Source organism: Perna viridis, chromosome 5, assembly GCF_037379345.1.
Source record: "Perna viridis isolate PV_CMFRI_1.1 ecotype Kerala chromosome 5, ASM3737934v1, whole genome shotgun sequence".
Taxonomy (NCBI): Eukaryota; Metazoa; Mollusca; class Bivalvia; order Mytilida; family Mytilidae; genus Perna; species Perna viridis.
The window spans coordinates 32,492,448-32,505,626 of NC_142449.1; the positions used below are offsets into that span (position 1 = coordinate 32,492,448).

Sequence of the window (13,179 nt, forward strand, 5' to 3'; positions counted from 1 at the left end):
ACAAAATTATTTTATCATACCCCTACCTATATTATTGTATTTTTGCATTTAAACCTATCTGAAGCTCAAAAGTTTGATAATCTGTCTTTACAATTTCAAATGTTCTAAATGCTAGAAACCATGAATTCAACATTTCCACTATTTTTAATGTTACTTTGCTCGTTTCTCACTAATTACTGATAATATGACATTGCCAAAACCATATGTTACCTGAAAGATTACTCCAGCAGCGACAGAGTTTGTTGGACAAGCTATTTCCTGACTTGATCCCATCCAACCTCTTACGTTGTTGGAGTACCTGAAAGATATGTGATTTATCTTAAACATATGTGACCAAGTGGGGAGTATGTGGAGTTGAGTTGGTTTATCCAGATGATAAATATACATCTGCTTGGTATAATGCAATTTCTCTCAAAGTTTGGCTAGGGGTCTTAGTACTTTCCAATGAAGCAGTAACACTCTGAAATTGCTGTACTGTATAAAATGTCCTAGGAAATCCTACTTTTCATTTAGACCATTTTTGGTGGGTTTAAATTACCTAATATCAACAGCTCATGAAGGCAACTTCCCATGGCCGAATCCAGACATTTTGATAAGGAAGGTGGCAGTCGAGGTTCCTCAGAAAAAAGGACATTATTTGTCATTTTTTTGGGTAATTTTTTACACACAAAAATGACAATTTTTTTTCAATAAAAAGTTGGGGGGAGGAGAGTGCCAATCCCTTGCTCCACCCCTCCCTCCATCTGGAACCGCCACTGCTTCCCTACTGATCTGAACAATCCACAATGATATAGTCCATATGTAATTGCTTTTATATCAAATGACAATCAGTATCTCTTTCTATAATTCACAGTTTTTGCTATAAATCTGTTTTTGCTCAGTTTCTAATTCATGAAAATATTCATGGCAATTTTATTTTCACCTTTCGAATCTTAATGCAAAAATAGCAAAAATAAAATTGCTGCGAAAATTTTACAGTTTACAGTAATAATTTCTGTCATTGCTGCAAATGAAACTAAGATTTAGTCTTAAAATCACTTGAAGACTGAGTGGACTTCTTCCTGTAAATTATGGCCATGAAAGATATTTTTAGTGCATTCTAAATTATATGATTTATATTCCTTAAGAAAATACACAATTTTGAAAAAAAAACTTAGATGTTTGTGATCTAAAAGTGACTGTATGGGAAAGTATCAGAAAATAATTTTAAATCATAAGACATTCTTAGTCTACAAAGAGTGATATCATAAGTTAAGTCCAAACCAAATTTCTTAATAAACAGAATTACATGAGTATAATATATAAAAGAAGTGTCCAATGGCCCTGTCTTCATCCTTTTAAGATATAAGAAAGGGCAAACATGCCATTAGAATAATATTCACAGATGTTTAAACTTGTAAGAAAATGTATTATAGCAACCATTCAGATATTTTTTTTAAATCCATTGAGAAATGTAGGCCTGAGAGCATTGACACTGTAAAGTCAGCCTCATATCTTTACCTACACTTAGAAATCGATGGTCAAGGAAAACTATTGACCAAACTTTACGACAAACGTGATGACTTTTCATTCAAAATTGTCAACTTTCCTTTCATCTGTGGCAACATCCCTTCAGCACCTGTGTACGGAGTGTTCATATCACAACTCATATGTTATGCCAGAGCTTGCCTGGACTACGCAGACTTTTTGTATCACGCTAGAATTCTAACAAATAGGCGTCTGGAGCAGGGTTATGTTGCTACAAGATTGAAGTCATCACTACGAAAGTTTTATGGTCGTCATCATGAACTCCGAAGAACAACATATTATTTTAAGAAATCATGCCCTGCAGTAATTCAATAAAATCAATACTTACCCTCATTTTCGATATTCTTTCTTCATTTAAGGCATCAATTGGTTTTGATAAATCTCTGTATATTGAAGGATCACTCAAATTTACATTAACAAAGAAAAGTTTAAAAAACAATTTTCAACATAAAAGTTCGTAAATGCTAACCCTACCGGTGGACTTGGTCCATGCTCCCAGTTTTTAGTGGAGTCCGAGTTGCCCATTTGCTTTTGTTACTTGGTATTTTTTGGTTATTTTTTGTACTTTGTTGTGTATGTCTATTTTCCATGTCTGGTCTTTGTTCGTGGATTACATTCTTTTGATTACTGCTATAACCTTGGTTCCTTTGATTATTCTTTCAATTTTCAAGAGAAATACGTCTCAAAATGAACTTGTCATCATTTATTTTTGGCACTTGTTAGAGAGATTCATGGTAGCAACCTTAAGTATGGATTTTATCAAATTCCATTGAGAAATCTAGGTGTAAGAGCATAAAATTTGAAGAAATGTCTATTTCCAAAGGAGATAAATCTCTATATAAGCTGGTCATCATTTTTGGGGGCCTCATATTAACAACCTTTGGTATAAATTTTATAAAAATAAAGAATTATAGGCATTAATGCGCTAACAAAACAATTTTCATAGAAGTTGCAATTTCAATGGGAGTAAATTCGGAATATTGGTTGGTCAATCTTAATTTTTAAATGAGTCCCGAGAGATTTGTTTTGGCAACCTGTAGGTCAGAGGGTGTCTACAAAGATTTACTTGTATTGAACTTTAAAAAAATGTTTCTAATTTTTTAACAGGTTATACGATTTGACCTGGTTTTCAGACTGGAGCTAGTAAAAATTGAAAATTAATCAAATAATAATATGACTTCATTGTTTGATGATCTATAAAGGAATGTTTCTAATTTTATTAACAGGTTATACGATATACCTTGTTCGAGTTAGTTTACACTCATAAAACGCGAAGAGTTTATAAATTGCAAACTGGCCCAAACCAGGCTAATGAGTATTATCTGTTCAAAAATTAGTTCTTTCACAATTTCCCTAATTTCTAATAGATGACCGTCAAAATATTGTTTTGAGTCGCGGAGTGCGGATCAATCAACTTTTATCACGACATAGTACCAAGCCAGATTATTCAAAATAATCTGGTTTGCTCAAAGAAAACCAACTTATGCAAGAGCTTGTTACAAATCAAATTAAAATATTAAGAACTGGAAAAAGTTCACTTTCCCACTGTGGACAGTATATCCATGTGCATTTATTGAAATACCTTATGATCTGTTGAAATAGGCAAAGAATAGAACATTTGTGATACAAAAATCATTGGTAACGTATTATGCGTTATGAATCAACTCAGTTTGGGCTGACATTATTGAAAGATTATATTCTGCTTCTGAATTCAAATTACTTTAAACATTCACCTCTTGAATTAGTGACATGATTATTCTGTTCCTTCATTATAAAACAACTTTGTATATCTCTATCATTGCGTATAAATCCGACCTTTTGCTTTATCATAAAGTTGCCAACTTGGGACGACGAAGGAAAAGTTCAACACAATGACATAGATATACATAAAAAAATACAGAACCGAAAATGATGTACTACTATTACAAGATGTTCCTCGATAGTAGCATTGATTCCCCGTATGCAAATAGTCTTGAAATCTCACATATATTTGTTTGAGTGTAGTTGGCATACTCGTGTCTGTGTCTTCCTTTTCAAGTGGCTACAGTGAACTCCTTGAAAGATGAATCTTCCCATAAGTGAAATAGGAAATGCATTATATACAACCCGTCAATTTAACGTATCCGAGTGTTATGGGTATTACATAGGAAAAATACTGTATAGTGTTACATGTAGAATGTAAACACTGCATAGCAAAGAATGGAGAAAAGACAAACCGCGAATAATTGCAAGTTTGTTTATGTAGAGTATTTACGCTACAAAAGGAACCCATATATTTTTCAACGCAGAGAAGGACTGATTCCCAAAAGTGACATCAAGTGCCGAATCAGAGATTTTAAAAACGGAGTCTCGATCGGAAAGTACCCGTCAGCTTTGCCTAAATAAGGCGAGAAGTTCACACAATGTTTGTTCCAGCTTTTGGCAAGCTCATTTCGGTTGATGTATAACATATTTGCGTTAGTTAGTCTGGTCTTTGTCCCTGGATTATATTCTTTTGATAACCTTGGTTCCCTTGATTACTCTCTTACATTTTAGAGTAACTTTATCCGGTATAACATACATGTACATGTATGTACGATATCACATGATAACGAGGGTCAAACTCTATTTATTGTACTGTTTGAATGTGTTTCCGAATTATCATATTTATTATCGATAATTTCATCAAATACAGAAATTGATATGTACTGTCAAATTTTAACACTGAAAGGGGATTAGCAACATTTTTTTTCACAAAGAAATGCGTGTGATGGGAGTAAGGATGAATTGGAGAAAAGTTCCCTTAATCATATTTTTCATCTTAGTCTGTGCCTTTATCAGTTTGTATGTGGTATTTTTTAATCATGGACCTCCAGAGGAAATTTTGAAATCAAATTTGAAAAATGCTGGTAGTGTGAGTCAAGATGAGGACCCAGACGAACTGACTGATTCTGAAATTGCTTGGAGAAAGTTTATTAAGGAAAACAAATATGTCTGTATCGGTACTATATGGGACGCTTGTGGTAAGTTAAGCTTGAAATTGTATTGTTATCTGTGTAATTTTTGCAATTTTATCAAAGTATTTTAATGTTTCTCGGTACATCCTGTTGTAACTTACAGTAGAAGGAGAAAGTAGTACAATATAGTTGGGATAATCGTCTTAAACGCAAAGAAGCGCTAATTACGTTCCCACATTCTTATAAAATTAATTCATATTAGAACTCATTCTTCTGAATTATCTTCAAATTTAGCTCATATATACATATTGGTGTTTCAATTGAAATAATTTGTCAATGAAATGCTGATAAATATCAGGGTTCCGGGTATTGGACCTCCTCCCCTTTATAGGAAAATTTCGTTAATTTCGTGTAAAATTTAGGCAAAAATGAGAAAATGAATTTGTATTAGACTGGAATCCCCATTTTTAAGAACCCATTTCAAAATTTCTGGATCCGCCCCTGAAATACATAACATCATTAGTTCTGATTTACGCGATTTTTAAGAGCATGAAAACAAGAAATGCCATGATCTTGCTTAATAAAATACAAAGCAAGTTTTGAGTTTGACAAATACATAATCACACAACAATACACATACATGTAACACGATGTACTTGTATGCTCGAAGTCTATTTTAGAAGTACATGCATAGCTTAATTAGGTATGTGTTCTACTTCTGTTTCGTCATTCATTTACGATCTCTGTGCTGCACTACTTATATAGCGGTTAGTAACATTTAAAAAGTCATGAGTTTATGTAATCATCAAGGACGTTTTTTCTGTCATTGAAATTGCCAAATCCGTGATGAAATAGGACATGGTACATTTCCATTTTATGTTGTGGACTGATATAAAAAAAAACGCTTCAACATCTGCAACTTTCCTAAACCTTGATCATGAAATACATGTATTATTTCCAATTCAAAATATGAGTTGTCGGTATCAATTCGATCATGTTTGCATCAAGAATCTTGAGTATAATAGTTGAGAATTTCTCTTGCCAGCCTATTTGAAAAAAAAAGGTTTTGTCTTTGTTTCCACCCGTATGGTTTAAATAATCCGATATAACACGTATAAATATGCAATGTATATGGAAGTGTATTATGGACATACGAATATTTTTAAGTCGAAATTTCGAGTTCAAACTCGATACTCCGAGGTTTAAAAGTCCAAATTTTTACTTTTTGAAAATCTTAAATTTCGTCTTTTATAATCTCGAAATTTGGACTTTTATAAACACAAAATTTCAACTTTTATATCCTCGCAATTTCTACATACGTGAACTATATTAAAGGCAAGGCATCCCGATTGATAGCGAGGGAGTTTGATAAAATGATTGATACATATATTTGTTTTTATATTTGACGACGAATACGAATGCAAGTGTAAATTTTCTACGCGTATCCTTATAACATAAGCATCGTCTGAATATAGCTGAAATATTGCTGCTCGAACGTTAAACCCCAACAAACAAACAAACAAATATAACATAAGCGGATCCAAAGAGGGGTAGGAGGCCCGTCCCTTATGCTCGAAAATTTTAATTGATTATTTAAGGGAAAACGGAAATCACTGACGCCCCTTTTCTGGATCTCCCATTGTGTAACAATTTCGTTGAATGTCCGTTGTGTAACATTACAATTAATTTATCAAAGTATACACTTACGTGTACAATATACACTATTCAGCATTTCATTGTGACGTTTTTTTATGCAGAAGGAGATAAAGATACTATAGGAAAAGTTGTGCTGTTACCTGATAAGCGAACGAAGGGGTTACTAACAAGAACTTTCGTCAACATTACATTTGGTAAGTTTGTAATTAAGTGCGAGGATAATATTATATGTGTATATATACACAAATATAATGTTTTTTCTCTATTAGAAAAATAGTTTAACCACAATTCCAGTTCTTCAACAAACAATTGAAAACATAAATTTTATAGAACATTTTGATGTTTCGTTTATATCGTTTATATGTACATATAATGCGCATCCAGTGAACGTACATATAATGCGCACAAACTGCGAATCAAATGCTTTCACAAGTACTGAAGAAGTATTGCACATTATACGCATTGATAGTGTTACTTTCGTTAATTAGATAATGCGCACCCGAATAGACATGCACCCTTTATATCGACAATTAGGTGTGAACGCAATCCGAATTAAAATAGCACTGGTGTAAGAGGATTTTTTTTTCATTTGCATGTTTTTATGTTTCAATACACAATGTGAATGTCAGTGGCAATTTATTCACAAAACTTTCAAATTAGTTTTTACCAGTATGCCAACAAATTCTGTAAGTAACAGTCACAGCTCGAGATGGAGAGTCGAATTTATTTTATGTTCTTTGCTTTTAATTTGGACTGCACGTATCTCCTCAGCTCACAACTTAGTATAGTATAAGGGTTCCGAGTTTGTTTCATTTTCAGAAAAAAGGTCAGAGAACAATGAAAGTAGGGGAACTTTAAATAGAAAATTCTTAACGCTAATTTCTGTTCTAACGGTCTCCACTTTCATATTTTACAATTCAGAGAGTCCCCTGTGATGTTTTTTTTTTGTCTTTTTTACTAACTTGTGTGCCGATTCTGTTCCGTTTTTAGAGGATGAATTCAACGAAGGAGAACTTGGCATATCTGTTAAGTATAATGGTAAAAAACTGTATGACAACAAGTGGGATTTTTGTAAGATAGATGAGAAAGAAGATGAAGAAGACAGACAGGTGTTTTGTCCATACAAACCCGGTTACCACAACTGGATAACCGACCGAAAAATTCCAAAATTTTTACCCAAAGTGAGTATATTTTGGAAAACTTTGATCGACAAGAATTAATGTTCGCGGTTACTACTTGCCGTGGATTCTATCGAATTAAGTAGCACTCCAGATAAGAATCATGCAAAATGTGATTCATGGTTGGAAATTAAGCCTACGTATTTTTATTTTTGATATTTTGTTTAAACTGTTATGATAAACAGAAATTAACATTTTGCTTTTCATATAACCCTTGTTCTTAGGAGAAAAAACTTATATAGAATATACTTTAAAATTCGAAATTGAGGGAGATAACTCGGTGACACTAAAATACAATAGAAACTGTTGTATTTTCAATATGGATTATCTCCTAAGAGCAGACAGACTGGGATGAACAATTATTCATTTCATCATAAAGACCTATAAAGCAACTTAACAAAAATAAAAATATGTAGCCTTTTTTTAGGTGTATCACATGTTACAGAATTTGCCGGATTCTTACAAAGACTGCTACATAACTTACTAGTATTTTAAGATTGTTTACGCTCGAAGAAAAACTTACGTAATTAATACACGGTAGTATACCGATGCACTCTAACACTATAATATATCTAATTAATAGGATATATAGTACGTATGACGACTTATTTTCTTTTTTAAAGGCCGAACAGAACAAGGAATACTGTGAGCAATCTCACATAAAGATTACCCCTTGATTGGAATGGAGTTAAATGTATAACCCAAGCCTTAAATTGGATTGTCTCCCTTTAAATGCCTCTAACAATACGTACCCGTATGTACATAAATATGTATGCTAACAAGACTTAAAGATGTAAAACCCTTAAGTTTGATGTCCTAGCTCTGACAATAATCATATTCCTAAATGCACATCTACATATGATCGTCAAACTTACCTGAAAAACTTCATCAAAATATGTAGAGCGGTTAAGAAGGAGTTGTAAGTAAAAGAAATCTAGACAGACAAACGAACGGACAGACATACCCCCTTAAAAAAAAACACACAAAAAAAAACCATTTGTTGTAATGATTTACTTTGTCATTTCAACAAACTTATGTGAAATAACTATACGAGAAGATACAATACGTACAAAAACAAGAAATAATCTCGTACAACATCATGATTATCGATAACATGCAGCATACAATAGCTTTCAAGATGCTTTAGTGATTATCTAATGGGATTTACATTTGCTTTCAGGGAAAATATTTCTCAAAAACATGGTTGACGGATCCTGATGGCGAAATCGTGGCTTGTGGGTTCTCTGAATTTGTACTGTGAAGAACAGAAACACAGTACACTTTATCAGATCTGATTTCAATGTAATTTTGACAGACTGTCTTAGACGATGCTAGACGCGTTTCGTTCCCACATACATATAAGTCAATGGTTAAGATATTTTTGTCCTTTCTACTCATTTTGTTATATTGTTTAGCTTTCGTTTTGTGCGTCTGTAAGTACAAGCCACACATTCAAGTTTACGTTTGTACTGAATGTTTTTTATTCAATAAAGATGGCGTGACAGCATCAAAATACTTGCATGGAACGAATATGGTCATTTACCCCCTTGCATGCGAGTATCGAGTTAATTGGTACCCAATCGCACTTGGTTCTTTTGTTGAAAGAGTAATCAAGGGAACCAAGGGCCTAGAAGACATTTAAGTTGAAATAAGAAGACCACTTTGGGCATGGTTTGCAAATCTTTATCATGAACATGAGCAATTGTCCAACAGATTTATCTTATTATCAAATGAAATTTATGCACTAGTAATGCTTCATGTTTCACATATTAAAAATTTCAGTGGCGGATCTAGGAGGTTCCAGGGATTGTACAGCTTTAATTGAAACAGTTTGTAAATTGTGTGCATTATTTTGGTAAAATTTACAAATATCAGCCCTGAACCCCCACCTTTCAAAATCTCTGGATCCACACTTGAATTTATAGACAATTTTTTATTACAATAAGCAATCCTGTGCATATGTCTGACTCTTAAATTTATAATTATGACTTCTGTTATGTGTACCACATAAATGCATTGTAATATATTGCATTTTTTTATTTATTGAGACCTATGTATGTCTATATCATAACTAACTTTAATGAATGTATAAAAAATATATATAGATTATACTTAGCTTTTTTTCTTTTTTTTTTTTGGTTCACCGCTTTGCTTTCAGTTAAATTATAACAAAGGTAAAGTAGACTTGAATTAAAGTTTTATTTCCCTTCAAAACGTAACCCCCATGTTTCACGAAATGTAAAAATGGTAATGTGAAATTTATTGAGGTATTATTAAACAAGTACTATCTTTAAAAAAAAAACCCACGCACTAAAATTTTGTTCTTTTTTCCAAGTTTCTACATTCCTTTTAAGAAAATAGCACATTTCACGCAATGTAAAATTTTCGATTGTTTTTTTTTTCGAACTCAATTTCAAATTTTCGATACATTTTCTTTTCGAACGCCACTAAGTTAGCATTTTTGGCCAATCGGGAAACATAATGGCAATCAGGTGATTTCCACAAGAGAGCGTCCTTAAGGTCAAAGGGTAGAAAGCGAAACTATACCGACTGCGGCGGAAAAGTGGGTTTCATGTACAATGAATCACCTCTTAATACATCACCACGAAGTTCTCTAGCAAGGCTACAGGTACTGTTCATACTGTGCTGCCTACCAAGTTTCATGACATTTGTTTGAGTACTTTCCAAAAAGTTGCGATGGAAAGCTAACTCAATTGTATGTTTAGGTAAATTTTTAAACTCAGAGGGACATAACTTCAGCAAAAAAGATCAAGCGCGTATGCCCTAACTACTTTAGAAGTTTATTATGACTTTCCTCATACAACCTGCTTCATTCATGAAATTTCAAACTTTAAAGGGGCATTCCAAAAAAATTACGCCGCTGTGAAAAAAAAAGAACTTATAGCACACCCAAGTACAATTTTCCTCACTTTCTGCAAAGTTTCATAATATTTTGTTCTGTAGTTTCTGAAAAGTTGTGCTTACAATCTGCATCAGATATGTAATCCACGAAATTTCACTTCAAATGGGCATTGCTTCTACATAATTCAATGGATCACTAAGTCTATAGGTAATATGCACATTATGTCCCCACTACCTACACATTTTCATGAATTTTAATACAGTAGGTTTTCAGTTGTACAAAGGAGACACGGCGAGGACAAAACAAAAACAATATTGTTCCATTAAGACAAGTGTTTGATTTACATTGTGAAATATATTTAAATTGATGTAAATGACTTCCTTAAATGACTTGTTTAGACAGATTAATTTGGATTATTTGTAGTTCAGTTTCAACAGGCTTCATTGTACAAACCAATCAAAAATGTTCTCTCTTCAACCTTATGAGTATATTTTCTGTGTATATTTATTTCGACAGAAGGTAGACCTAGGGTAAGGGACATAACTATTGAAATCAATGATATGTTTGTATCATATTCAATTTCACCAAAACCCATCAAGCTTTCACATGAAACAGAATGAAATCAATCCATGTTACTTTGATGCTTACATGACATTGATGTAAATGGTAAATACAAACGTACCAAAGATTTGTAAGAGTTATGTGCCTTACACTAATTCTACCTCTATGAATAGTTTTGTCATCGTTTTTCACCTTTGCCTGGTTAATACTTTGACCTTTATTGATAGAACAAGACTTCAATCTTTCGACTGTCATTAGATTACCATTTTAAAGGGGTTCCATATATTGGTGTAATGAGAAAACATTTTCCTCATGAAGGAAAAATAGGCTGGAAACTCGTAGCAATAACAAGAAACAATTCACCAAAGGTTCACAAAAATTAGATGCAGCAGTCATTGTGTAAAGTGTGAACGACATAGTCAGATGCACGAACACCGGTATACCCCTAGTACATGTTTTCATGAAAATTTTACTTTGCAAGAGTAATCATGATTGATTTGGTTGATTTTTGTTGGAGTGTCTAAAAAAAATCGAAAAAGCAAAAATATGATGTACATGTAAAAAAAAAAACATCATTTGTCTTGTGATTTTTTTTCTGCACATGTATCACAAACAGCCACTTACGGATGTTCGATGGTCCATTTAAAAATAACAAAGATTTCAAAGAGCCTTTTTCAAAGGATGTTCGATGGTCCTTTAAAGAATAACAAGGATTTCAAAGGTTCTTTTTCAAAGGATGTTCGACGGTCCATTGAAGAATAACATGTATTTCAAAGCGTAGTGAAATCATTAAGATCTTTCATGCTAGAACAATATAAGAAGAAATAAAAGCTTTGCCGAGCGCAATATGATACGATTACAGTCTGTTAAACTCTGTTCACTTGAAGCATGTGCGGACAATAATTCTTGGAACACTTAACATAGGGACTTGCAGTCCATTATGGACGCAGCAACTCATTTGAACACAATATTGCACAATATTTTGAAATTCAATTAAGTATGCTTCAGGGTACACTCTAGGATCACTTAGTACCTCATCCTCAAAAATAGCAAACACACTATAATAAACAAGCTGTGGTCAAGAAATCAGAAAAAAATACTTGTTTCTTGCCACTTATTCGTATTTGACTCAAGCCACAACCCCAAAAATCCATTAGTCTTCCTTTTGTGGTATGGCACCTTGTAATACAATTTCAAAAGATTTATTTATTTATGGTTGTTATAGTCTGGACATCAGGAAAATGCATGTTTCTGGCCCCTAATTTCTGAAAGTTCAATTACACCAAAAATCAATCCAAGTCTGACCATTATGGTATAAAATATTGTGAAACAATATCATTGACATTAGTATGCTTTTTGGAGTTGTATACTAGTAGTTAAATTCCATGAAGTGCTTGTTTTAGTCCTCTAATTCTAAATTGGTAGGAGTCATAATCCCCAAAATCAATACCAACCTTTCTTTTGTGGTTTGGAACCTTGTTTTTATAAAAAAAAATTAAGATCAATCAACAAATACTCAAATAACAAGGATTTCATAAATCAAAATAAAGTTAGCACTGAAGGTTTTTGATTCTTGTGAAAATTATAGCATGAACACAATTTCAAAGATTGCATGATATAAAATTGTGATCAAACATTAGCATTTTTGTATTATTTAGAGCTGTTTTTCTCCTTAATATGTAGAAACTGTCAATCAATACTAATGATTTCTGAAGTATAAAATGTAATTGATAATTAAACAGTATCAAACTTCACACATTTACAAATTTTGTTCTATTTCACCCTTTTCTAAAATTTTTAAACCTGCTCAAAAGTTAATTTGCATTTATATTCAAAAACTATACTAACAGAGTATTTATCATACACTATAACTTAATTATAGTGCTCTAACTAGGATTCGAAAGTGGCATGATGTTAGAACCAAAAAGGGCACTTTCTGAAAACAGTAATATGTGTATTTAATTAGGCTAGTTTAGATCATAATAAAAATTCAGCATTAGCACTTTCAATCTTGGAACTGGAATTCAAATGTTTATAACTAGTCTCATGTCCTTTTATTTCATCAAAGCAGAGTGTTTTGCATCCTGTTGTGCTCATACATTTGTCTTGTTGAATTTTGTACATAATAGACAAACCACTGAATCATCAACACCTTCTAGCCAGTTTCTATTAGTTTTCAATTTACTTTCGAACCCTACCCAAGTATAATTATTATACTCTAATAGAACCAATTCAGCTAAAGAAAATAATTTCCTTCATGAATATAAATTTGTTAAAAATCTAGACATATTTTCATCAATGTGAATTTTCCTGCCAATTTTACTTGGTAAAAATCACTGCTCTGCACTTCCTGTTTCTTGATGGTAAAATGTTACTGCCAGGATGGAGATTTGAAGTGATAAGTGTGTTACAACATTTTAAATGCTGCCCAGCACATAACTGCAAAAACAAAATTCCC

The 13,179-nt window shown here is 32.6% G+C and overlaps 1 protein-coding gene across 1 annotated transcript; it reads left to right on the forward strand.

Moving 5' to 3' along the window:
* Positions 1–4,073: 4,073 nt before the first annotated feature.
* Positions 4,074–9,408, forward strand: LOC148617115 (uncharacterized). Its single transcript, XM_088584442.1, has 4 exons — positions 4,074–4,529; positions 6,221–6,313; positions 7,110–7,300; positions 8,478–9,408. The coding sequence occupies exons 1-4, from the start codon at positions 4,268–4,270 to the stop codon at positions 8,556–8,558; spliced, it is 627 nt and encodes a 208-aa protein (XP_088440568.1). The 5' UTR covers positions 4,074–4,267; the 3' UTR covers positions 8,559–9,408.
* The last annotated feature ends 3,771 nt before the right edge of the window (positions 9,409–13,179 follow it).

Bases quoted from the DNA above. Each gene is read 5' to 3' on its own strand.
- LOC148617115 (XM_088584442.1), top strand. From the start codon at position 4,268: ATGCGTGTGATGGGAGTAAGGATGAATTGGAGAAAAGTTCCCTTAATC. The intron at 4,530-6,220 runs GTAAGTTAAGCT...TTTTTTATGCAG, and splicing joins TACTATATGGGACGCTTGTG to AAGGAGATAAAGATACTATA. The intron at 6,314-7,109 runs GTAAGTTTGTAA...TTCCGTTTTTAG, and splicing joins TTTCGTCAACATTACATTTG to AGGATGAATTCAACGAAGGA.